We start from the raw sequence: 27,206 nt of genomic DNA on the forward strand, positions 1-27,206 counted from the left end.
AAATGTGTGTCAAAGTATCAAAAGTAAAAGTGCTCAGTCTGACCAACGTTATTATCAGATTGTGGAAACAACAACATGGAAGCAGCATTTTACTACTGTAGCCGTTCCAGATGGACTGATTTACTGATAATGTAATATCATTATAATGCAAGAACACCCTTTGAAAGGGGACAGAACTTTTAATTCATAGTAATATTCACACATTGGCTGGAATGTGAGAAAATCGTTCAAATATTGTAAAAAACGTAATTAAAATGAAACCAGAGTCTCAGGCTCTGCTAACAAAAACAGACTGCACTTAAATAAATAAAAATAAAAAATTTGGAACAGTCTTTCATTAGGTCATGTCCATATATCAATAAGTTGATAATACATGTATGATAAGTCAATAATGTAGCTATCAGGCAGGTTTTGTTCAGTCCAGGGTTTTCCAACCTAGACGCTGGGCCCTTTCCCACGATAAGTCTGACGGGTCATTAAATGATTTATCATTCAACTCTCTGATTTTTTTGTTAAATGTTGGATTATTTTACCTCTTTGGGCCTCAAATAGCTATGAAAATGAAACCGTCTGAGAATTTAAGAGGGGAAATGTCTCTCTGGTGGAGCTGCTGACAATTCCTAAGCCTCTTTCACACACACACTGCTACCCTGAAATTTTCCAGATTTCACCCGGAGGAGCTGTAACACACACAAACTACTATTCTTTTCTGTTTGCCCTTACAGTATATTGCTTCCCACTCTTTCTTTGATATTGCAGATACGCCCAAATACATTTATCACGGATATCAACGCAAAAAGTGCTCATCATTACAGATGAGACCACCTCCGCCTCCTGCGCCGTCTACCTGACGCAACCCTCGTCTAAACCAAAACGGTTCCACAATGCATGACACACAATAAAATGTGGGACATTCAAACCATGGATCTGATCCACATTCACATCAAAACACCCCCAGAGGACAAATGAAAATTCCTCTTCATGCACCACTTTCACTGCCGGGTGCGTCTGTGTAGCACGAGAAATGTCTTCATAAAATATTCAAAAACCATTGCAGAGGCGACTTTTATTTTGTTTTCTATGAGCAAACAAATATGAATATGAAAGAGCTGAAATCAACGTAACTGATGTTATTTAATGTGCATTTATGTGAAATTGTAATGCAAATGAACTAGCTGTCAGACAAATGTAGTGGAGTAAAAACTACAATATTTCCCTCTGAAATGCAGAAGAAGTATAAAGTAGCACAAAATGAAACTACAACACTGAATGAACTAGTTTATAAAGATCACCCACATTCCTCGCTGGGTCCCTCTTGATCGTCGTAACATCTGTCAAACAACAGTTGCGTAGCAGTTGTAGTAATCTATGCTAAAGTCTGAAATGTGTGGCTGAATGTTGCCATACAGTAAATGAGTTGGAGGATAAATGTATGGAATGCAGTGAAGGAGGAGGGAAGTTCATACTTTGACCTAGTTTGGCAGAATAGTGATTTGCAAGGACTAGAGGATATCAGGGGGTCATTTTAATTCATTTTAGGGAGGTAATGGGCGAGGGAGGGGGGGGGCTAAGAGTGGGACGGGGTGCATGTGAAAAGTAGGTCACGGCAAAGTCAATTTCAGGTCAGCAGTCACACTCAGGCACTTGATCTCACAGTAGAGGGGCATTACTGTACAGCAGAGAGATTCAGCCTGCAGGTCAAACGCTGTCGGAGAGGTGAACGCGTATCAAATATTAATGCTCACTCAAAGTCAGGGAGGAATCTAAAAACTGTGATTTGATTAGACTGCCCTCTTGAGGTAATCTGGAAAAACAATCACAGCTTATCTCCAAGATGTCTCACTGAAAAACAGGAAGTGTGAACCGACTTTGTTTACTTCTAATGTCAGTCTGTATAAAGTGAGAAAAGAAAATGGACCCAAAACACGATGCAGAGCAGTGAGTGAACCGTCTGACTGATGCCGGGCACAGCAGGCTGACGCAGTAATGTGATCTTGAGCTAAATAGATGTGTGTAAATGGATTGGCACGGGGCAGGGCTGTAGTAAGAGGACAGTAATGTAATATCCATCACTGTGTCTCAGTTACAGCAGGCCAAAACCGAACAGGCAAACTAAAAACTGACTACAGTTATATGACAGTAAAGATGAATCACAAGCAGGAGGTGGGGGCACAACAAGAAACAGTTGGATGAAAGAAGGAAATTCAGAAACAAAAATCATCTTTAGTGACGCATCTATGTCCAGATCTTCCCATTAATGACTACTAGCTATAAATATTAATGAAGTGTTTTCCTCTTAGAGCTTGAAACACAAAATCTGCACAGGAAACTATCAAGACAGCTCGTGTGAGTGTCATGGTTTTCCTCGCATTGGCGTGAGAAGTGCACGCATGTGAAGGTGCAGTACCAGCAGGGGGCGATATGATGGGAGCAAAGAAGGACAGTAGTGTAAAGAGCTAAAAAGTGGGTTTCAGCAAGAAGTTCGGGATGGTCAGGTGGTCTAGCCGCAGGACCATCACCCAAAAAAACAGGCTTTGAATCCTGTGTGAAGCCAATAGTCAATGGTGAATCTTTTAGGGAAGTAGTTAAAGCCAAACCACAGTCCCTCCCTAAACCTAACCAAGTAGGTGCCTTTATTTTGAAATATGTTGATGAGGGTTCTCAGTCATCCAGGTCATGGTAAATCTAGGTGCTGTATCGTAGGCAACTGGACTCGTTTCAGTTCCTTGAAGACGTTTCACCTCTCATCCAAGAGGATAAAGAAGAACTGAAGAAGAACTGAAGCAGAACTGAAGAAGCTTCTTGGATGAGAGGTGAAACGTCTTCAAGAAACTGAAAGTCCAGCTGCCTAGATACAGCACCTAGATTTATTTTGAAAGTGAAACCACAGTTTTCAGGGGAGGCAAAACCAGACAGTGGGTCTATTTCACAGTTTGACATGGTAAGAGGTTGATGGAGACATCATGCACATGACGGAACTAATATCAATATTTTACACATTTATCATGCCTTATTTGTCAAAATAAGGCATCTTATGAATCAAAATAATTCAAATGGATTTGTGCTTAGCTCAGCTAAAAGGAAAGGCAATAATAAAATAGGGTTAGGGTTAGCCAATCACAGAACACAAATAAAAGCAGAGGTGAAAGGAACCGGCAATAGAATATAGATCATGAAAAAGCTGCAGGTCTCATTATAAAAAAGCCTTTGGGAGGTTTTTAACTATCCAAAGGATGACACTAACCAGCCTGAGCTCCACAGTCAGTATCTCCAAGCTTCAGGGCTCTGACTTTCAAAGCCTCCTCACCTTTAATCTTTAACCTACAGACTTAGATAGAGCCGAGGGAGCCCCCATTCCTGAGCATCTGAGGCTGCACATGTGCGCAACAGAGATAAAAGAAACATCTGAAATGACGCTGGGAGCAGGCTAAATCACATCAATCATTAAACTGACACGTTTAAATGTGTGGGCCAGATCTGGCATATTCTGAAGCGCTGCAGTGATTCCTTGTGAACGCAGATGAATCCGCCCGGTCGTTAGAATAAGATGTCGGCATTTTGCTTTTCTGCAAAAGTGTGTACGTTTCATATGTGTCACACACTGTACATGTTTGTCCGACGTTCATGTCAGGAGGGGGAGGGGATGGTGGCGGTGTTAGGCGTTGCTGGGTGAGACGGCTGCCAAGCGGGAGATCTCATGAAAATCAAGCCTTGTCAGCCTGTCCAGACAGTGTTTTTTATATCATACAAGCAGTCAATGCCATGGCTGAGCGTTTCTGCTTCAGAAATGCAGTATACTGATGACAGCCTAAGAAAACTGACTCAAGGGACAACAAGGGTTTAATGCGAGACGACAGGGAATTTTCCAGCCATGTTTGTGGCAACACAACCGGGTATTTTACGCAAAAACATGATCTTTTCCTAACCCTAACCAAGTCGTTTTTGTGCCTGAATATAAGCACAGTGTTGTCACAACGTAAAATTAAAAAAATCTAACCTAAAGACACGTAAACAACAAATCAAAAGCAAAGTTTTAACATATCTGTGGCTCTCAGAAACATTGCCACATTGGTTCTGGTGATGGGGTTGTGTGAATATGATTTCCTTGGGGGAAACGTACCTTTTGAAAGGTATTTAAAGGCTTTAACCAAAGCAGGAACCTAACGTCGTTGGAACAGCCTTGAGATTACCTTAGAAAGCACAAAGAATCTTCTGAATTTGTGTTCAAAAGCATTCAGAGCCACAAACATGAAGCCGAACAATCACTGGGTTTTACTGCCAGCTAGCTGAGTATCGGCAGTACAGCAGTGAAAGACAGCTGCAGGTGACACACAGATGTAGCCGCACAGAGATGATTCAAGGTAAAGGTTTGAACTCATTTACCTGCATCTGTGTTTTCACCCACCCACACACGCACAGTCACCAACAACCCCCACCCAAGAGACTAAGACCCTCAAATCCCACACGCAAAGGGAGCTCCGACCCCCACCGCTAACCTAAAAATCTGAGGGATTACAGCTAAATCCAGGTGCTATTATGTACTCTCAGTTTTTCACACACGCACGACAACATTCGGATGATTGAGCGGAAACACGAACACAATCGAATCCACCTGAACACGCAGTGGGACTCGAAGTACGTTGCCTAATCTCTGTGACTCTCGGACACTCTGCTCTGCTATATGTGCATTTATTACTGTTTGTTTTAGTTTTTAAGCCAAATCCAGTGCGCTCATTTGAAACGTAGGCCCATTTCTCTTGTTCAAACAGCCGTCCCTCGCAAATGCATCACACGGTTTCAATTCAAAACATCTGATCGGCTCCCAACATGCACTTCCACATATAAAATGCCATTTCTCTGCGTAACGGAGAGGCCACATGTGCACATTTCAAGGATTCCCCTTCCCTTAAATCTGATCCAGACAGATGTGAACTGTGTGCCTTGTGAGCTGGGGAGTTAAGCAGTGGGGGTGGGGTGGGGTGGGAGGGGGCTGTGGGGTTTGAGGGCAGGATGAAGGGGTGAGACATTGGAGGGGGGGAGGATTGGAGGGGCAGCAGGTGCTCCCCGATGCTCCATTTGACTCCTCTCGAACAAAAAGCATCTTCTTCATAGTTAACTACCCATCATGCAGTACTGAAAATGATGCTTAACAATGGCTTTGTGGCCTTTTGCTGGCCACACAAGCGATTTATCACTGCCTTGCACTTGACAGGCACTGTGGCTTCGACTGATTTCGGTTTGCGGGGTGCTGCATGTGGGAATGTTGATCGCTTAATTTGCTTAAGAGGCAGACATCTCGATAATTACATTAAACCCGGGAGACAGATGCAACTCTCTCCATCTCTGACGCACAGTTGAGAGAAAGAGAGAGAGAGAGAGAGAGAGAGAGAGAGAGAGGGAGACATCCAACCCTGCGCATCCAGGCCACTGTAAATATAGAGCAAACCCACTGACCCTCCACAAACTTGGTGCATTGGCGCGCGGGGAGAACATTTCGGACTCCCTGCTGATAACACCCCAAAAATATGAAACCCCCTCCTTTCGCTTTCTCTATAAGCAAATCCGCAGACTGGGACAACAAATGCTGATTGACTGGCATCTGAAACCCCCCAGCTGGGCTCCTGTCCACGGCACATGCCTGCGCTGGTTGGAGCACTATATTTGACAATGACCTTCCCAAAATATCAGGCAGCGCGCTGCGCACGACGCTACAGGCATAACACAGAGGATACACACAGCAGGATTAACTTCAGTCTCTGATATCATTCTGATATTAATCAGCAAAGTTGTTTAAAATGGTAAAAACGCGGGGGAACGCAGACAGAAATCCATTTTCAGACCCTGATATGTTGATTTTTTAAAAAGCCACAACGGGATGTCTTAAAGGAAGCAGCTCACGACTCATGCTGCAACAGATCTATTTAACAGACTCGCGTCAGTCAACACTGAGAATTAAAACAGTACAATAAGTTTCACTCCCACTGGGTGTTTTGGCTCTCTGACCTGCCAGCCGTCTCTCCCGCACATTCCTCCACAGCAGATCCCAAGCCTTGGACGTGGAGTCCCGCAGCTGCTCGCTGATCGACCGCCGCAGCTGAAGCTTGGCAGACCTTCGCTGGGTTGTCATTGCGGTGGAGGCATACTCACTCCCTGACTATAATAATAATGATACAAAAAGCATGCAGCGCTCCGTCAGCAGCCCGTTATTCCTCAGTCCCTGTGTTTATTCCAGTGCGCTCCCGGCGGCTCCTGCTCCTGCTCCTGCTGCTGCTGCTGTGCCGCAATGGTCGTCACCGCTTCACCTGGTGTGAAAGCTCCTCTAACGCTGCGTCACCTTCCTGCACCAGCGCAGGCGGATGAGGTCCTGTTCACAGGATCCGGACCCGCTCAACAGAATCAGTCCATCCAGCTCTTCTCCTCTCCTCTCCTCCTCAGCACCCTGAAGGTGCAGCACTGTCTCAGCATAACTTGTTCATGTGAGTCTCTGACATGGAGAGCCAGATGTGAGAGGCGGTGTCCCCCCCCTCCCTCCCCGCCTGTAACACACCCTCTCTCTCTCTCTCTCTCTCTCTCTCTCAAACACACACACCAAACCTACATGCTCTCCCACCCACACACCCAAACAAGGATCCCTTTCAGTCCCCTTGATACACACTAATAACACACAGTCATGCCGCACATACAAGCATGCACACAAAGTTGAGTTGTGTGCGAAAAGCTCGCCCGAGCATCTCTGCTCATTCAGTGTGAACTTCTACAGGGAGGCAACTGCAGCAACAGAGTGCTGGGGGCCATCGGTCCTGTCCTGTCACCAGCAAAATAGATCATTTTGTCTCATCAGCTGCCAAAAAACTAAATGTATGTCACTTATAATGACGGGAAACAGGGGACAGCAGCAGATCCTGAAACATTTCAGAAGCTGGATACGGTAAATGTTGGTGATTTTAAGTTGAAGCTGCATTGGAGATCTCTTTCTGTGATGTGAAAGAAGCACAACAAAATGCACAAAGGAATCCAGAGTATGTTTTGAAAGCGGGTTTTTCCTTTAACTGCACAAGTGTTCAGGAATAGTTCCTCCATGGGCTCGTGCGGATCGATATTCAGGGAGAGATCACACCTCCAATTTCCCACCGCCTAGTCACATTTCAGGGCAGCGTGGTGGTGTAGTGGATAGCACTGGTGCCCTACAGTGAGGAGATCTGGGGTTCAAGGCCCTCCTGGGCAGAGTCTGCATGTTCTGTCTGTGTAATTGATTTGGTTTGAAAAGATGTTACTCACGCCCTTTTTTAAGCTGAACTGTTGCGGCTAAGCTAAAAGTGTTAGCACGCACCACGTCTGAAGTGTAAATAACGTCTTTTCAAATCCATTTAGGATCTTGGGGCTTCCAGAGACTTTTATGGAGCCATTTTATGTTTTCTTTCAGCTGTTTTTTTAAAAGTTTTAAAACAAGTCCCCGTCTACTTCAGTAAAGAGCGAGTATGCTCAACTCACACTCTCCAGTCTGCCTGACAACCCAGGTGAAAGTGCACAAACATCAACCGTCTGAGCTGTCCCTCTCTTTGTGTGTCATTCACCCGTCTGACAGGTTGAGAGTTTCGGGAATTTCTCTCTGAGCTCTGAGTTACTCCCGTGTTATCCCAGGAATGCCAGACAGAGTGATCAGACCGGCCGGGATGCTCCTCAGCTGCCGTCCGCCTGACACCGTCGGATGTCCTGTGTGTGGTGTTGAGTTCCAGGTCAGCACGGATCCACGAGCAGAGGCCTGATTCGACATTTCGGCCTGTCGAAACACGCTCGACATCCCGGGCAGTCAGCAGAATCCTGCACTTATCCGGACACCGAATACCACTTTACTGGTTACTGTCATAAATGGGGCTATGAATAATCACTCGGGGATTTTTGCTCAAAAAGGTGATTTCTACAGTTTTACTGGTTCTCCGTCAAACATAGAGTTCACAAGTTAAAGAGGAAGGCTGGAGTTCACAGCCCTACTTTCTCTGCCTTGCCCTGCTGTGGCCTGGTGTCCGATGACAGTGAAGCTGTGGAGAGACCCGGTGATTTATATTCCTGCGTTAAACTGCTGAGACCAGGGTGAGATTGATGGCTGGCGCTGGCAGTCGGCAATGATGAGAGGGAAAGTGGTTCAGGAGGAAAAGACTGATGAAACTATCAGTCGCTGAGAGGAGAAGGAACGACAGAAGGGAAGGAACTGAGGAGCCGAGGGGAGAGTTTGACGATAAGACCACCGACACTAGAAGATCCGGTGTGGGACAGGAGGAAGCAAGAAAGGAGGCACTTCATGGAACAAAACATCAGATGAGTTTCCGTAATTGTTTCGATTGCTTCTCATGAAACAGCTCAATGAGATTCACGAGCCTGATATTTGCAAATAGAGGATGAAAGTCACACGGCATGTTACATGACATGATTATACTGAAATAGTGAAAATGAAAGGGGGAGACTGGGAATAATGGGACACAGTCACACTGAAAAACAGGCTACTTACCGTTGATGTAGTGCTGTTGGTAATAGAAAGGCCCTCACCAGCCCTCTTTACACAGCAAAAACAGCCTCTCCGCTTTGAATTTTGATTTTTCTTTGGTTTTTTGTTTTTTTGTTTTTTTCTAAATATTGGAAACATATTACATGCCTCAATAAATGGTCAGCCGCAGTGTGCAGAAACCTCGTTTGGGCAATCGGTCTTCTATTTGAAAGGAGCTGTCTACACACTAAACTGAAAATACGACACAACAAACACAACTTAAATGTGTCAAAAACATGTCTGTGTGCAGCTCCTTCTCTCAGGAGGGTCGCCCCTGTGAGACGCTTCATCGTTTACATCCAGATGTTTTTAATTTGAGTTTCGAGAGTGAAAACATCCTGAAAACACCAGAAATAAACTTAATATGTGCAGCTGAAATATTCGGTTTTCCATTTACCGTGTTATTCTAACTCATGCAGGGTGTAAACTGCTCCTGACGATGTCTTAAAGCCATGGTGACATTTTAAAAACTCTTATTTTGCCCGACAAACAGTCCAAACCTGACAGATATCATCACATTGGACAAATAAAAGCCGTCAATCAGCTAATCAATGAATTTGTTCTTACAGCTCTGCTTAAATATGAGACATTTTCAATACCTCCTCAAGGGTAAGCTTCTCCGTTATAGCCTCGTTATTGATTGGAGGTTAACAACAGAGGCAAGCAAATTAAACAGTTGAATCAGCTCCATTCATGGGTTTGGATCCAAAGCTGGCAAGAGACCGCGACATATGCAGGCGCATGGCATTGATCTGTGAGCAATGAGGCCAGGGATCCCTTTAAAGAAGATGTAGGCACTGGATGCCGTCGCGCAGGCTTATATTTGGTTTGGGAGACTGTAATCCATGTGGAGGAGAGGACTGGAAAAGCAGACAGGAGTAAAAAGAGGGTTGGGGAAAAGACAGCCCTGAAAAGATGATGATGATGAGAGCATGCGACGGGAATAAGACTGTGTGGGAATAAATTATGTACAGGTACAAGACGAACCACCACATGTCTCGTAATGAAAGACACAAACAAGGTCCTTGTTTCAGAGCAACACACCTTAGGTTTACAGGCTGCTGCAAAACAAAAGAATGTGACGTTTCCAGATGGATCAGATGGACACAAGGCAGCCCGGTCACCAGGATATAATGTTAGCAGTTGAAGTTTGTGCAAACCACGGACACATCCAAGGTTGACATTTGTACCAGACGTGGCATATCACGTTCATATTAAATGCTTATTAGCTGACTTTCACATCAGAAGGTGGAAGGGAAGGCTGCCAGACAGGCGACCACAACGAGAGTCTTTGGGGACATTTCAAGCCTTTATAGTGGCGACCAAAACTGGCTATTTCTAATGGGAAAACCAGCTAGTTTTCACAGGAAGTTTGACCATCTCCAGCCGTTTTTGTGGCGACCAAAACCAGATATTTTTCACAGGAAAACTGACAATTCTTTTACAGGATGTTGGACCATTTCAAGACTTTTTTGTGGCAACCAAGCAGAGAACTTATGCCGAGGAGCTCTCAAGTTGTTGTCAGTCAGATCAAAGTGGCTTTACGTTTTAAAATCACGATATCAAGACTAGTGTAGCAGCAGCAGTCCTAATTAGAGCTACAGGAATATCTGAGCATTGTAATAAAAGGTGCAGAAGGGTCTAATGTGTTGTTGTTCATGGAAAGCCTCTCAGTCTCTTTCTATTCTATTCACTATATCCAAAGTATGGATAAGAGGAAGAGACGTTGCTTTGCATGACTGTATTTCATCTATAATTGTACGGTTGCAGTCATTTTGCTCTCGAACGAGCGTGCCTGCAGTTTTTTATTTATGAAACATAATTATAGAAAAGGAAACAGTCTGTGTGACAGATTGCTGGTGCATTTGTTTTTCAATTTTTGACACTTTGTTTGTACAACTGCATGTGTGTGGTAGACGTTATGTCATAACTTACACGCACATACACCAGCATTATTTTACAACCATGAAACACAGCGTAAAACCAAAGTGTAACAGAAAACCCTGAAGGTACCAGACAGAGAGACGGCATGACGACGAGCTCTCCCGACGCTCAGAGACGCATAAACACACAATGTTGTGTACGGACATGAGAAGCAAATAAATAAAGTTAAACCTGCGCAAACACAAATCATGAATAAGCTAACGTATAAGTGGATGCATATGTACCCAGCTTGCATACGCACACATTACCTTGTGACCCACGTTCCCTGTGCAAACGTGTGTGGGCTGCAGGATTAAGGGATTTTAGCACATTATCACAGCCACCTACAGGCACAGCTGGCTTAATATAAGAACACTCTGACATAACTATGAGGAGAAGATTAAGCAGAATTGACATTTTCTGCAGTTTCTTTAATCCTTTAAACATTTACTACTGATATATAAAGTCCAATTTTAAATTTACTGACGCCCTGAAACATTGTGCGAGGTTCATCTAAAACGTTTTGAGAAGATGCAGGATTTATTATTCTTATTTATACACTGCCTATTTTTAAAAGAGCAACTCTGCTTAATGTGCACCTGATCTTAAAGGTGCACTATGTAATTTTGGTTATATAGTCCTGTATTTTTAACTGTCGACGAGCAATGTGCCGTTTGTCTCACCCCACAAATACAAAAAAACAACTAACAGATTACTCAACAATGAAAATACATCTTCCCACATCTGAACTGTTTCTGTTTGTTTAAAGACCCATAAAAAAGCTGCCTAGTGCACCTTTAAGTTTGCATGTCTTGGGGAGTACATCTCAGCCTGTGACAACAATGTCATCTGAGGCTCTGGAGGGAACTTTTCATAAATCCCAAAGCTTGTTCAATGCTAGAGACTCAAAATCAGTGTGTCTCGGCCCCTGTGGCTTCAGTTTTGACTGTTTTTTGAAATTGTCTCTCAACTTTACAGGCGTAACATACATCGTTAGAGTGTCCCTTCAGGGAGGAAATCTGTGACTGTGCAGTTAGCACAGCAGAAACTCACTTGAAGCACTGTCTATTGATAAGCAGTATAAAACACAGAAGGACTGATTGGTGGAGACTGGAATGCCAAAGATGCTAAAAAGTCATCAGTTCTCTAAAACTGTTGAATCTGAACCCTGCTACCTTTTTGTAAAAGAAACCAGCAGCTAATTGTAGTAAATGTGGGACACTACAAAAGATATCTACCTTTGAAGAAGACTGGATTTTAAAGACACTATAGAAACAGGGTGGATTGTGGGTTAAGAGACAGAAAGAGTGAGAAAGAAAGAGGCCACAGGTCAGAAATCAAACACTTCTGTGGGAAAACTTAAGCAACTTTGATCCAGGATCAGTTTTGTGTTTCCCCTCTGTGATGTTGAGGGCTGTGGGGATGTGGATCGGTAAGCTGCTCCGTGAGGTCAACGTCTACCCCGAGCAGGCGGGGAGAACACCACAGGAACACTGTCTCACAGCAGCGGCCAATCAAAACACCAACCTAACACATTCAAACAGCCAATCAAAGCAGCACAATGGACATGTTCTGGACCGAAACCCGGGATCAGATATTCAGAACAAATACACAGCAGAGCATGGGCGTCTCCACCGGGAGAGCAATCAGATCTCGCAGTGGTTACAGAAATGAACAGGGCTGGTTGGGAGAAGGCTGCTGTCTTTTAGAGGCAGAGAAAGGAGGAGGGAGAGGAGGAAGAGGAGGAGGAGAGGTTGGAGCAGAGGGAGGAGGAGGTAGAGCGTCTCGCTTGTCCTCCTGTCAGGTCATCTGAGGTCAAATGAGCACAAACTGCCTGTGAGAAGATGCACAGTGCATTCATGTGGTGCTGGAATTATTGGGAGAATGAGTTCCAGTTTCCAGTTGAGTTTACAGACTCTCTCTCCACTTCCTTCTCTAATTCATTTGCAAAAAGAGATAAAACGCACACCAAACAAAGCTAAAGCTGAATCTGACAGACAGCATTTTTTCCCAGATTTGTCAGTATACATCCCGATTACATCGTTATCATGACTCTGTTCGTACAGCGGACATCTGATATCGTTACAGCCCAAACGTGAACCTCCTCTTCAAGTGGGGACAACATCTTGGAAAGTCAGTGAAAGTTTTGGTGCCTACTTTGACGATATATACACAGAAATGCAAGGGGGATTGTTCAACGGTGAAGACAACAATTCCCATGATCCCACAATTCCCATGTCTTTTGTGCTGTTTTGATTGAGAGACATTATGTACTATGCATTTAACCCTGACAACAAGTCAGGTAAATTGATATTTTAGTGGTTTTTGGGGAATGTAGTGGTGAAGTAACAAGTCTGAGTCAAAATAGCCTTGTGATATAAAGCTATCAACATGTTGTTTAAACGCTCCAAGCAATAAAACATAATGCATCTTCTTTGTAGCTTCCTTGTTGTTTCTACATCATGACTTAAAAGCTCATGATCACACTGAAGACAGAAGAAGGACTGGAATGGGAGCACGTGACAGCAGGTTAAGTACATTTTTGCTCACCTGTCTCTCATGGCTAAAGAGGATTTTAAAGGGGTGTGAAAAAAGAAATTCAACTAAAGAAACTCCATCGACTGTGCAATTTTGATGTTTCACTCTAAACCTAGCTGACTGTCACTTGTGTGTGTGGGGGAAGGGAGCGGGCTCAGGGAACAGGGTTGTGGACGGACGGATCGCGCAACAGGACAAACTATCATGTGTTATTCAACGGGTATAGAGAGAAGAGACATACAGGACATAGAGAACTTTACAGAAAAACAAGCCCAAAGTCGCTTACAATAAGAAGACTTGTCAACTTTCCTTCTTTTAGATTTTTTTTTACCCCTATGTAATTTTTTTAAATGATACAGAAACAGTTTTATGGCATGAATATACAGTTTTCAAGTTCCTGAAGGTAAAGAACACAAACATGAGTGAACACATAAACAGACGTTGTGATCTGGATCCTGCAGCTTTTTGAGGAAGTGAGCAACATATGGAATTGCTATGTGATTCATAGTAAGATGATTAGGTTTGTGTGTGTGTGTGTGTGTGTGTCTGTGTGTGTGTGTGTGTGTGTGTGTGTGTGCTCTCGAGGATCATTACAAACAGATAGTATGAGCTAGGAATTTAGGTCAAGGTCACACAGTGCCATCTGTTCAATGGTTTCATTTAATCTGGAGGTTTTCCACTTTAAGCAGACTGCTGGTGCTCGCTCGAGGTAACGAGCTGCTTTCACAGGAGGAGGAATGTTTCTGGATTCTTCTGCTGGTTGAAGACGACGCTCCATCTTGTCTGGATTGCTCGTTTGTTTAGTTTAAACTGCAGCGCACCTCAACATTTCAAGTGAGCAGCGGTTGGGCCGACGTGCAGTATAAGTCTGGGCGGGTTTCTGTCTCAAACAGTGGAGTCAAGTGAGCTGAGCAGCTTGGCCTGAATGACTGAGTGTTGCTGAAAATAGAAGACAGAGGCCGGGGAGAGAGTGGCAGGGATGAAGAGGAGAAAAATGAGTAGAGAGGAGGAGGAGGAGGAGAGGGAGGAGGAGGAAGGGAAAGAGGGTTGCCGAGCAGACACGCAAATTTAAGGGAGCTGGGAGAGAGGAGCGGGTTACACAAGATGATTTTGTGTTTGATCACATGATATATTAAATTATTGATCATCCTGAACTCAACAACCCACTCTCTTTTAACAGTGACACGATCACAGTGCAGGAGAGTCTCAGCGACAGAAAACCTTGGAAAAATGAAGGTTTTTTGAATGTTTAGAAAACACAAATATATTCAAAATCCAGCTAAAAATGTTTTTTTTAACATGAAAGTTGACAACATGAAACTTGCTGCGTTTAGTATTCAGAGGCCGTGCTGTTAACCTGACCTTTGACTCTGATACATCGGAGAGACTGTGTGATTGACAGGTGCTCCATGCTAAAGCAAAAGCCAGCAATGACTCAGCGAGAAAGGAAGTGAGGATGGGAAGACTGAAGATGGTGGCACGGGAGACCAGAAGAGAGATGACCCAAATCTAAAACAGTAAAGATGTGAAATTCATTTTGTTAAAAGCTTAAAGACAAGTGGAAACTAGTCAGATTTTCCTGCCTGACATTTGAGTTTGACCAGCACAGCACAGTGGAAGATATACAGCTTTTTTCTGTATTATTCTAGCATTTGTGTGCTCATGTGTTGAGCCAGCATTATACCCAGCTCCTCACGCGGGCTTGAAGCAACAGGATCAGCTTGTCTCTGTCAATATTTCTGCAGCAGCCGTCAAGGAATGCCACTCTGGTCAGTTTCTTCAGAAAAATGGGCCACGAGAAAAAGTGGGTCAGGAGCTAATTCGGAGTGTCTATCCCCCCCTCCCACACTCTTCAGTAACAACAACAACAACTTCCCTTGTCCAGCCTGCGCAGATAAGTCTGTTGACATCGTCCACCTCCTAGTCTGGAGCCTGGATCACCTACACCAGGAGATGGCTATCAGTGCGGCCGGAGGACACAAAGCAAAGGTCTCGGAGGAGAGATGATACAGATGGGAAACAGAGGAAACCAGGGTGGGGATATGTGAAGCAGACTCACTTAATTAGCAGGGGTAGATGTTGAATTTTGAGACGGATGTGGGTTTTTGAAAGCCGAGCACGGAGGGCAGCAGGGTGCAGGCTGTGGTATGGAAGTAGCAGGACCTGTGGCAGGGCCGGGAGGGGAAACAATAGCTAATGGACACGGAGGAAACTCAACAGGTCACAGGAGTGCAGATCACATGCTGATAGGAGCCCTCGTTGCCGAGTGTCTCATTTAGAAGGCACTTAGCAGCGATACACGTATTGTGAGGTTTTGGGCTGTTCAAATAAGCATTTTAGCAGGAACATCCTCAAGGACCGACTTCCTTCCTCAAGCCTTTTCTCTGTGCTGGTGTTGGGTTGCAGGATAACACACAAACACACAAGTGTGTACAGGCGATACACAAATATGCACTCATATGTGTGCCGCCAAACATACATGCCAACACATACGCGAGTGGTCGGGTTTCATGTGCACAGGAGTGGTGCTTAAAAAGCTGTCAGACACAGCGGCGTTTTTGCTCACGATCAAACTATCACCACAACGTTCAAATAAACTGATTAACTGAGCATTATCACAAAATTATGCATGTATAATGTTAAGACTGAAGAGTAATATTTCTGTTTATTTGCTGTAGAGTCACAAATCAGCAGCTGTTTTCTCCCAGCACCAAACAGCAACTCTTTTAAGGTGATAATATGTCAGTGTTGTGTTCACAGCTTGTTGCACGGCCTCGAAATGGTCAAAGAAATTACCGTAATTTTCACATAGCCTTGACCATCATTTTCATCAGTTATGTCCTCACCTAGTTAAAGAGGCACAATGTAGTTTTGGAGAAGAAATTCAACCTCTGAGTTTTAATATGTACAATATTATGAGGTAATAATACAAATTCAGAAATATCAATGTTTTCCATTGCTGAATAAACGAGCTGTTCTCAGAGGAAAATAAGGTCCAGAACTCTGTTTGAAGCTAGAAAGGTGGCAGGGTCCGCCACATATAAACAAAGTAAAACAGTATGAAATTGTGTTGTCCTTTAAGGCCAGCTTGTTTATTCAGTCATGGAAATGAAGGGAGTTTGTTTATTTAGTTTGTTTAGCCATAAAAAAAATCATCTTTCTCTTCTGATTACATGTTTTTCCCCAAAACTACATTGTGCGCCTATAAGGACAGCGTGACAGTCAGAATGGGCGATTAAGCAAACAAAAAATTACAAACTATTTGTTTTGTGCACCAAAAATGATGGTAACAAGGAAAACTGTGTGGCCACAAGTTTCCCAGGAGGCCGAGCTGTAAAATTATACTGTTGACCTTTGTTTTCTCTTCTTTTTTGATTATCTTAGCTGGTGGTTCATTCAAAACAAATGTCTTACTGCTCATGTTTCTTCAGCAAATAACTTAATAAGTGTATAAGGATGGTGAAAACTACTAAAGCACAACCAAAGCTGTAACAACTACGTCGCTCAGCAGTAAAAAGATGTAAAGTGGGTCCCAGTTGCTCAGTGATGCCTCACAGAGACCACAGCTGGACTTCAGATGTCTGTGTATGTGTGTGTGTGTGTGTGTGTGTGTGTGTGTGTGTGTGCGTGTGTGTGTGTGCTGCGAAATTATCTGATAACTAAGTTGATAATAAATAAATGTGATTAGTGCTCTTCAGTCCAGCTCCTTGGGGCCCCCTGCCACACATGATTCAAATGAATGGGTCGTTATCAGAGCTTGATGACACGCTGATCATTTGACTCAGGTGTGTCAGACAGTCGGCTTTTTTATGTGAAAATGCAACATAAGTACACACACAGAGAGATATGAAAACTTATAGATACTATCACTTTTGCGTGTCATGCTGAGTGTGTGTTCTTTACACATTGACAAAAAATTGGCAGCGGAAGCAACACAGCAGGAAAAAATGCAAACGGAAAGACAGCAAACAATTACAGTAAAACAAGCCAGGATGGAAAATAGACTTGGAAACAAACAATAATAATAAAAAAAATCCCTGTGCGGGTCGAGTTACAGTTTGAAGGGTCGGAAAAGACAGCAGAGGGCGGAAAGACAGAGGAAAAATGAAAAGGGAGAGGTGAGGGAAGAAACACGGGGAGAGACCGGGACTACAGCCAAATCCACTTCCAGACTTGTTAAAGCACTACAGCACACACACACACACACACACACACACACACACACACACACACACACACACACACACACACAGAGTGAGAGAGGCTCCCTGACTAAGCACTGAGTTAATAAGGGACCTCCTAGCATCACAAACCTTTAATGTATGCACTCTGGTGGGTCTATGCATCACACACACACACACACGCACACATTAACACCACAACAAGCCACTGCCATTAAGTTATAAAGCTTTATTGGAAGTTAATTGCTGAGCCAACTGCTTTTCTGTGTGAGGTATCTGATGCATAACACAAAGTGGCAGCAGTAGAGGTTTTCACACACGTACACGCCGTTCGCTGAACCCTCCGACACTGTCAGCAAGTTAAAAGAAAAAGTCAAGGAAGCGAACAACTACAACAAGAGAAAAACATTTGGGTTAAACATCAGCGTGACATCGCCTCCAGGAAAATGTGCGTCTGCCGGCGCCATAAATCAGCTGAATCCCTCCAGTCAGACATATTAAAAACATATTACAGACATGCGAGGGACACACTAAAAGGATTCAGAGGCCATAGGTCGAGATTACCCACAGCCTCCCCCGAGCGCTTTCCAATAACGTGATGGATTATGTGTTTTTTTATAATCCTGGACTGCAGTGAAAGTGAAGAGAATGTGTGTCAGTGTGAGTTTGGTTCAAGACGAGGTCATTTGTATCAGCTGCTTTAAAGTATTAGCACTCTTTGAAAAGATCTTTGAGACGTCTTTTTTTTTTTTTTACCAAAGCAATATAGCACTCAACCATGTGTTGCATGTCTGCATCTGCCAGTGGGTCATTGTGATGAAAAATACAAAAATTCAATAAAACCAACTTAGAATATCTTTCTGCTTTATCACTGTTAGACAATACTGACTCAGCCAAGAGCTTCCAGCCAAGCTGGAACCTGGAGCTTAAAGACCAGATGTGAGGCACTTTCTGTTTCAGACATCGCAGACCTTTGACGGGTCAAATAAGAAACAATCGCATCAAACAGGCAAACAAAATTGTAATAATCCACAATCCAAGTGTGGAAGTGGGTTAAGATGCTAAATGTGTAATGGGCGCATGTGTATTAAGACAGAGGTGCAATGGAGGTGACCTCATAGATTAAGAGATGCTTATACAAAAATACATCTCTGTTATTGCGTATTAATTCTTCAGAATAAAAATGTATTGACAATAAATCCTTTCATCTTTGCAGGGATTAAAATATTTTCCCTCGTGGCTCAGGGTCAGATTGGGTTTAAACCATCATGGCATGCGTCCCCTCTCATACACACACCAACTGGCATTCAGGAAAAAGTCACATTAAAAACAGATTCAAACCTTCTGAGGATGAAAGCAAAAACCTACAGCCTGAGACCACAGGTACTTTAGTTCTCGTTAAAACTCCTGCGAGGAATTCCCCGTTTATCTGTCCGAGCCGAGGGTGAATGTCAGCTATGTGAGCAGAGATATGTGCATATCATATCCTGTCCCTTCACAGCTGATACTCAGCCCACACAGGCCGCCCAGCACTGATTGATTGGACAGAATTTCTGTCAAGGAGTCAAAGTGTTTCCTCGTATCAGAGGAGAAAATAAACACTCTCAAGTGCGAAAACAAATCTGAAGCACTGAACCCCAAACAACCAAACTAATCTACACTCAGCCGTGTTTGTATGAAATGTTTCTGTCTCTCACACGCACAAACACACACGCTCGTCATATGCCACTGGCGCCGTCACCTCTGACCTCCTGGCGGCCTCTGGGGCCTCATTACCCACACTGCACCTCTCCTGCGTGGACTATCACTGACAGTAATGTGACCCTTTCTGACGACGGTGCCACGTCGGAGACACCGTTATGACACGTACAGCTCGCACACACACACATACAGACAAAACACACAAAAATAAACAATCCCGACAGTCGCCACGACGCCTGTGCATGTCAATCAAAAGGGACACACTCTGAGGATAAGAGATACGGACAGGGGTCAGAGTTGGACTCATTAATCATCTCCTCAGACTCTTGTATCACCGTCTCTGGGTACTTGAGTCCGAGAAGGAAAAAAAGAAAAAAGATGTGAATTTAAAAGCAAAGGGAAAAAATACAGTTCTTTAAAAAGTAACCAGAGTAGAAGTAACAATATTGTGTTAAAATATTATTTTGGTAAAAGTGTAAGTTACCAATATGAACAGTACTTGAGCAAAAGTCTTAAAGTTAAGCAATAAACTTATTTTAAAATGAGCTGTGTTGTCTCTGATGCAGCATGTAACCTGCAAAGTAACTAGTTCCTAAAGTTATCAAATAAACACAGTGGAGTAAAAAGTACAAAATTTGCCTCTAAAATGTAGTGTAAGTATAAAGTAGCTGAAAATGGAAATACTCAAGAAATGTACAAGTATGTCTAAATGTTACTTAAGTAGAGCACTTGAGTAAATGTACTAAGTTACATTCCGTCATGTTCTTTTTGGCACAAGAGACAATTTTCAACGTTTTTTTCTCTTTTATTTCAATATACATTTACTATCGCATTATCTGTTATTGACTGGACAGATTACCAGGGATGGAATGTAACTAAGTACATTTATTCAAGTACCATATTTCATTTTGATGTTTTTGTACCTCACTTGAGTGTTTCCAATTTCTGCTACTCTATACTTCAGCTCCGATACAGTCTGGAGGCAAATATCGCACTTTTTACTCCACAACATTGATGTGATCAGTTTAGTTACTAGTTACACTGTAGATTGATGCATCAGGGCTAAAGAAGTACATTTTTAAATAAATGTATTTCTTTGGCAATTGGATTATTGACTCTGTTAATTTAAAAAATGCTGGATATCAGATCTGATCATCAGTCGACCCATGGTACAAACATACATGTAAATATATGTATAATTTACTTTTAACATTTAATATCAGATTTAATATACTTCTACTGAAGTACTATTAGTATGGGTCACTATCAATTTTGCTGAAGCAATTTCTTAACAAGTATGACTTTTGGGTACTGTGGGTACCTAAAATGAATAATAAAGGGAACCTGTTTTTGTTCTGGAGAAGAGGTGATAAGCTTCTGAGTGTTTTCACACAACAAATTCCAGCAAACCAAAACTTCAAAGCACAAAATGTTTGTGTTTTTTTTGGTTGAGCTCGCCGGCATATCTGTGTTTATGCACCTGAATATGCATGTGTTGTGTATGTGTACTCTATGCATGTATGTGTGTGTGTGTGTGTGTTATAGTAGAAACAGTATATCATTACTTCTGGGTGGTTGAGGTTTGACTTTCTGGCTGGGAATCCTGTGGGAGACATTCCCAGAAGTCCGGTTTTATCCCAAAGCGGGAATGCAAACAATCCATCTGAATGGACACTGAGCACACACACAAACACACACACACTCACTCTCTCTTATCTTACCTGCTGATCCACTCGTCATCTTTGCAGCAGCCTGACATGAAAAAAAGAGAAGAAATACACAATGAGTACTAAAAGCAAAAGCAATAAAATATACAAACACTTACGCGGATTGACATGAACAGTCTAAGGCTTCGGAGAATGTAAACTCAATATCAGCCAGAGGCGGTGACTCAGTTTCCCTGAACAGCAACAGAAGCCATGCTGGGAAAATGACCCAAATTCCAAATCTGGTTCAAGCAAAAGAAACACATTTCCTGAGTGTTTACAGTATATGATGAAACCCTAACAAGCACTCACAGCTTATTTGTTTAACCATTAACTAGAGTTTTATTGAAATTAAAAAGTGAAAAAAAGTTAAATAAGTCTTTTTTTATTGGGTGACATCCACTTGATGAATGAGACTGGAGTCTCTTTTTCAGGAAAAGAGACTTAAATCATAATAAATGATGCAATTACATTAGAGGAAATTGGAAAGGATGTTTCATACAATATCTGTCAGTGTGTGTGTGTGTGTGTGTGTGGGAGAGAGTTGATTTGGAAAGAAACCAAGTAGAAAAACAGGGCATGCCAGAAAAGGTCATCAAAATAGATGATGGGACTTAATAACAAGGGAAGAGGGAAGAAAATAAGATCAAGACCAGTCACAGTAAAATCCAGCAGCAACAACCCACGACTCAAATGTTCAATAGCTTGAATATTAACACAGGAAATGAAAGATTCTGATCATGAGGCGTACATCAAACTCCTTAAAATTTCCCAGAACCCATGGGAATTGACAAAACATGAGATCAGGGAACTAAATGGCCAGGATTGATTTCCTAATCAGTGTGTGAAACATCATAACAACACAGATATTGTATCATAAATGCTGCCTCTGGAATAGAAAAACCCCACATCCATCCAAAGGTCATCAGAAGCTGGGATTTGGCAAATGATGCACCTGCAGTTTTGCAATTACACAGGAAATTCTGCGTGATTCTCAAGGGTTTTCCTTGGGCCTGAGATCATATACTGTAAATTACTAAACAAACAAGGCATCGTCTCACTGTCAAGTAGGAACTCAGATCTTAAAGGGTAACTCCACCAATTTTACACGTTAGAGTATGTTTACAGGTCTTGGGGTGTACAACTGCAAATGCGAATAAAGTAGCATTTTGGGTAATGTAGGCACCAGGTTTTGAAAAGGAAGAAGAACTCATTGAATAAAACAGGCAATATCTCTTGATCATTTGTTTTTGATCTGTCCATAATGAGTCCAACAATGTTAAAGGAGTGCAATGCTCGACCAGGGGACCGCTTTTCAAAACCTGATGCCGACATTACCCACAATGCAGGTTACCTACTGAGTGGAGGCAATTTATCAGATGACATGCAGCTTCCTCTGGAGCCACAAAAGGCTTTATACTACTTCACACATGCAGTAGTACTCCACAAGACCTGTGAACACAGTTTAATGTGGGAAATTGGTGGAGTTACCCTTTAAGAACCAATACAACACTGTAGAAATACATTACAAGTTAAAGTCATGCATTCAAATTTTTACTTTAGTAGACACACTGTTCAAAAGTATGAGTAGTGAAATATACTTGAAGTACCAAAAGTAGAAGTACAATGTATGCAGAAGGACCCATTTCAGAATACTGTATATTATATTATTAGATTATACTTATTGATGCATTAGTGTGAAATTTTACGTACTTTATATACTCCTGGGTAGGTTAACCTACAAATAATACGTCACAGTATATCAGTCGATTATATTTTGTATGAATAATATGCATCTGCTAACAGGATCAAATAAATGCAGTAGAGTAAAAAGTACAACATTTCCCTCTCAAATGTATAAAAACTCAAGTAAAGAACAAGTACCTCTGAAATGTATAGTACTGTGCATGAGGAAATGTAATTTGTTACTTTCCACCACTGATTTTAAGTCATAGGTGCTTTTCAAAATTGCAAGAAACACTTACTAACCTGAGAGAACCATACATCAGTCATTTAAATGTAGTATTTAAGAAATTATGATAAATAACTTGTGTTAAGTTTGTGTGTGTGTGTGTGTGTGTGTGTGTGTGTGTGTGTGTGTGTGTGTGTGTGTGTGTGTGTGTGTGTGTGTGTGTGTGTGTGTGCGCGCGTGTGTGTGTGTGTCCATGTCAGTTTGGACAGCTGTACTTTATCAGTCACGGTTGGGGGAAAATAAACCCACTTCTTAGCATCAGTCTGATCCCACGGCCCCTGCTGCTCTCTGTGCCTACCTACACATCCACACACAACACACACACATCCAGTACACACACACATATTCACTAACAATCCTGACACTTCGGGATCAACGAACTACTGGCAGCACTTACAAAGGCATGATCCTCTGTATTCTGCAGAGGCATGACAACTGTTGTGGAGGCAGTACAGTGAGCCTAAATCTGACGTCAGATATCAGACGTATATCTTTAGAACCTGAGGTATAAAGTTAAAGTTTTTGTATTTCTTGGTTACATTTAACTGTTGTTTTAACAGCATTAAAATGACAATATTTCAAAGTGCAAAAGTTTTAACATTTTAACTTTTCAACTAAATATAGCCCAAAAAACAGTAAGAATTTAGTATGTATGAGGGTAAACCAAATGTCCTGACAAAACACCTCCAACTCAAGGTCTACTTGCTAACTTATTCCAGAGCTTTCAGTCACAAAGTTTGTTCAACTACTATGACCAAGAACAAACTTTCATGCTCGTCAGTGAGCTTAGCGTTTACTGCTATCGTTCATCAAAAATGTGTCTACAAAACAAGACAATGATCATTTTTGGCATTTGTTTACAGCAGATAGGTTTGAAATATTGCAGGAGCAGGTGCAGTGATCTGTTCGATGAAGAGTTGCAGAGGACAAGTTACGCACCTCCAACTTCTCAGTAAAGTAACCAACTCCTTCTCACCAACTCCAACTCATGACATGTGCAGCATAAAATCAGCACACAGTTGTTGTCATTGAAAATGGCCAATTATTTGCTGCCTCCAGATTTCTGTGACCTGGAGTATTAAACCACATTTGCTGTAACCACCAGTAAACAAACCAGGACTTAAGTCTTCGAGATTACACTTTAACCCTTGAGACGACATGGAAAGCTAATAGCTACTCAGTTGGCATGCCAACCGATCTACATCCACGACAACTAACCAAACTCCATCCACTGATGAAGGTACGGTTGAAATGGTTTGAAAAAATCAGCCTGTTACTGTTGTAGAAATCTACTTTTTAAAAAAAGGTTGTTTTGCCTTTTCCCTTCTCTTCATCTGTCTCACAGTTGTGCATGTTGAGCAGTGATATTTACAGCATGTGTGGTAGTTTTTGTTGTTGCCGCAGTGCTGAAACAGAAAAATGATGACCTTGCATGTTGCGGGATGGAACAGAGCTGCCTCATCCTTTAACTTTCACCTTATTTACACAACAGCAGGGGACATGCAGACTGGACAGAAGCCCAGAGAGAGAAAGAGGGAGGGAGGGAGGAGACGTGATACAACAGTCAGAAGAGAAAGTGAGGGAAACATTTACTCTTCTGTAAAGAGCTTAGGGTGGAACTTCCCATTGTAAGATATGAAATACAACAAAAGGGCATTAGAGGTCGATGTGTTTTTAAAGAGAGAACAGCTATAACAATGTAAAAAATAAAATATGTTATGTCTCCAACACTCCCAGACACACCCACAGAGGGAGAGTTTCGCTCACCCTGACACGTCGAGTGTGGAGATGTGTGGCGGACGAGAGGGACGAGCGGGTCAGCGGTCTGCTGCGGGTCAAAGGTCGCGAGGGGCGCCTTGTCAGTGGCTCATGTTTGTCTGGAGCTCTGCAGGTTCTCTGATCCTGACTCAGCGCTCGGCTCACTGTCGTGCCCACAGCCGGAGCACCCTGGGAGGACAGAGAAGATGAAGTCAGATGGTGAACAGAAAAGACTATAAAGATTAAAAACTTGAACTAGGAAACTTTCAAGTGACCCTATTATAACCTGTTTTCACAGACGAAGAAAAAAAATGTAAAAACACATTTTTCTTCACCTTTTCTGAAGTCATAAATACGGGAGGGAAAACAATTTCTTTTTCAGACTGGCCTCTCAGGGCCTCCGCACATGTCAGTCAAAAGGTGGAATAAAATAAGATGCTTTTCATTTACACATCTGTTCTTCAAACATCTTTAAACTTTGGATTTAAAATAATGACATGAGCAAAAACTAAAATTCAGTTGTTATACAAAGATTAAATTATCACCATGACCACATGTTTTGTAAATCCTTTTTCTTCTTGCTACAGATATTTATTGTTTTCTCTCTCCTTACTCTCCCTAAACACAAATTAAATAATTTTTAAACTGCTGCCCATTCTTCTTATTTATTGTCTTGTTTGTTATATTAATTGCAGCGTATGTCTCATGCTAAATTTCACTGTGTCTCCTTTAATATCAGTGTATCTGTGTCGCCCCTGTCTCTTACCCGAGTCCCTGTCTTCATGTCACCTGCCCCTTCAGCAGCTCTCTGTATCTGCAGTGTGGTTTCTGTGGAGTATTTAGTGGAGCTGGTGTTGGAGGGTGAGTGTTTGAAGATATAAGACACTGCTGATGATGTGTCTGCCCTTCTCGCGTTCTGAAAAAAATCCCCAGCCCATCATCGTCCCCTGTGAATCTCCGCTCCCTGACAACATGGGAAAGTCCATCCCAGCTTGACCTCGTGACTCAACTACCGTACGCACTTCAGTGGGGGGACCCGCCGCTGTGCTTCCCGCTCTCCCCTCCCGTCACAGACTGATAACATGGATGCTCTGCCAGTGTGAGTGTGTAGCTGAGAGTGAAGGAGGAATGGCAAACATTTCCGTGAATAGCATTTTTTCAACCAAGAACTGCACGGAGAGACACATTTTCCCTTCATCACAACATACAATGAGGGACTGTGTTGAAAATTCCCTTTCTGACCCTGCAGTGTTTCCATCATAGAGATGGCATGATGCTAACTATGCAGTCACAGTTAGATAACAACATCAAGGACATTGTGTCCTCAACTCAAACTGACAGCCAGTCAACTTCTCATCTAAATTTCTAATTTTGGTGTAGCTGTATTTCCACATTTGTTGGTCTTAATTATGTTGAACAGACGTCCTTGTTTGTCTAAGATTGTTACGGTTTCAAGCTGGGTGTCCCGAGTCCCAACAAATACCTGTAAAACACTAAAAATGTCCCAGTTTTCAACCTCCACTACCAAATTGTCCCAGTTTTGACCACAAAGTATTATTTATTGTTATTATTATTAAATTATAGGCATGCATTATAGTCTATGACGCTTCAGTATGCTAATGGTTAGGTGTCATGCTACGTTACATGACAGTTGTTTTTATTAAAAACAGAGCTCCAGGAGGCTCACTGCTTCCCTTATAAATTACCTGGCAGAGAAGATGTTACACCGATGTGTTTTTCAAATGTCATATGAATCCATCCAATAGCTGTTTAAATATTTAAATTGGGACCAAAGTTTTGGACAAACAGACAAAATGGCATCACTAGAGCTACGTTGCTAGCATGGCTAAAAAATACAATAACAAAAGATATCTAAAATGGAAGAAATGAGGGGCTTTTTAAAAGTATGACTGACAGAATGAGGAGGAGCTGGTGGTTAAAGGATATTGTTTGAATACAGGACAGCGAGCGAAGAATCAATTAAAAGGTTGTCAGAAAATCCTGTTCGGAGAGAACAGTTATATCATCAGTCTTTCTATATTAAACCCGTGATTTGCAAAGACAAAAACTTCATTCTAGATATGAATAAAGACACTGTGTTGATTCTGAGAGGACGTTCTAAATTCACTTGAATTCAGTTTCTTTTTATGCAAACAATAAATCACTTTGCCTCACACCCAACCCTGAACGCCTTTTACTGCCATAAAAAGAAAAAGTCATGCATTACCCCTCTGGGCTGGCGTCATTTAATCTTTATGACCCTATAAATATTTGACATTTTTAAGATAAATGGTCTCTCTGCTCCTCTTCCACTGTAGGGCAGGCAGCTGACCTGAACAGTTCTATTGATTTTGCTTTTTTATTAATCATCATTTTTGTGTTGTATTGTGTGTTTTATCTTGTCACATAAAAATACTTGACAGAGAATGTGATAGACGAAGCTATAAATGTCTGTTTTACTGCTGTTTTCTTGGCTTGCCAGGCAGTTTGATTAAGATTAGCTTGATTAAATACAGCCTTTTTATATGAATTCCTCAAGTTCTGTGCTGTTGGTTTAAGAGCTATTTGAGGTTACCAGATTTACACTTGGTGAGCATAATGAGGCAGCTGGAATGCCCTGCGAGAGGCGAGTAGAGGAGCGCAGCACAGGAGCCGTTTACAAACTGTGTTCCTCTTCCAGAAATTGTGTTAAATAAACCTTTAAAATAACAGTCGGCTGGTCTGAGCTCAGCTCTCAGTATCTGTGGTTTAATGCTGTTTCCAGATGGATACCAGACGAGTCAGAAACCGCCTGATTTATGAAAGGCTTTAATGGCGGAAAAACAACAGCCTTGGAGACCATCCAAACTGTTATTCTTAATTAATCTACCTCATATTAAATCGGG

General features: G+C 42.3%; 1 protein-coding gene across 2 annotated transcripts in view; it reads right to left on the reverse strand.

The window, feature by feature from the left end:
* Positions 1 to 27,206, reverse strand: part of stard13a (StAR related lipid transfer domain containing 13a) — a 60,898-nt gene that overhangs the window by 26,764 nt on the left and 6,928 nt on the right. Inside the window, exons 3-4 of one of the 2 annotated variants that reach the window (XM_084372729.1) lie at positions 24,331 to 24,510; positions 20,607 to 20,637 (exon numbers count right to left, since the gene is read on the reverse strand). In XM_084372729.1, coding sequence (XP_084228855.1) covers positions 20,607 to 20,637; positions 24,331 to 24,510 — 211 coding nt within the window. Of the gene's footprint in view, positions 1 to 6,003; positions 6,456 to 20,606; positions 20,638 to 24,330; positions 24,511 to 27,206 lie in introns of those variants that run through there. The other variant, XM_084372727.1, reaches the window with a different exon arrangement.

Source organism: Pagrus pagrus (genome assembly GCF_965226575.1).
Source record: "Pagrus pagrus genome assembly, chromosome: 14".
Lineage (NCBI taxonomy): Eukaryota > Metazoa > Chordata > Actinopteri > Spariformes > Sparidae > Pagrus > Pagrus pagrus.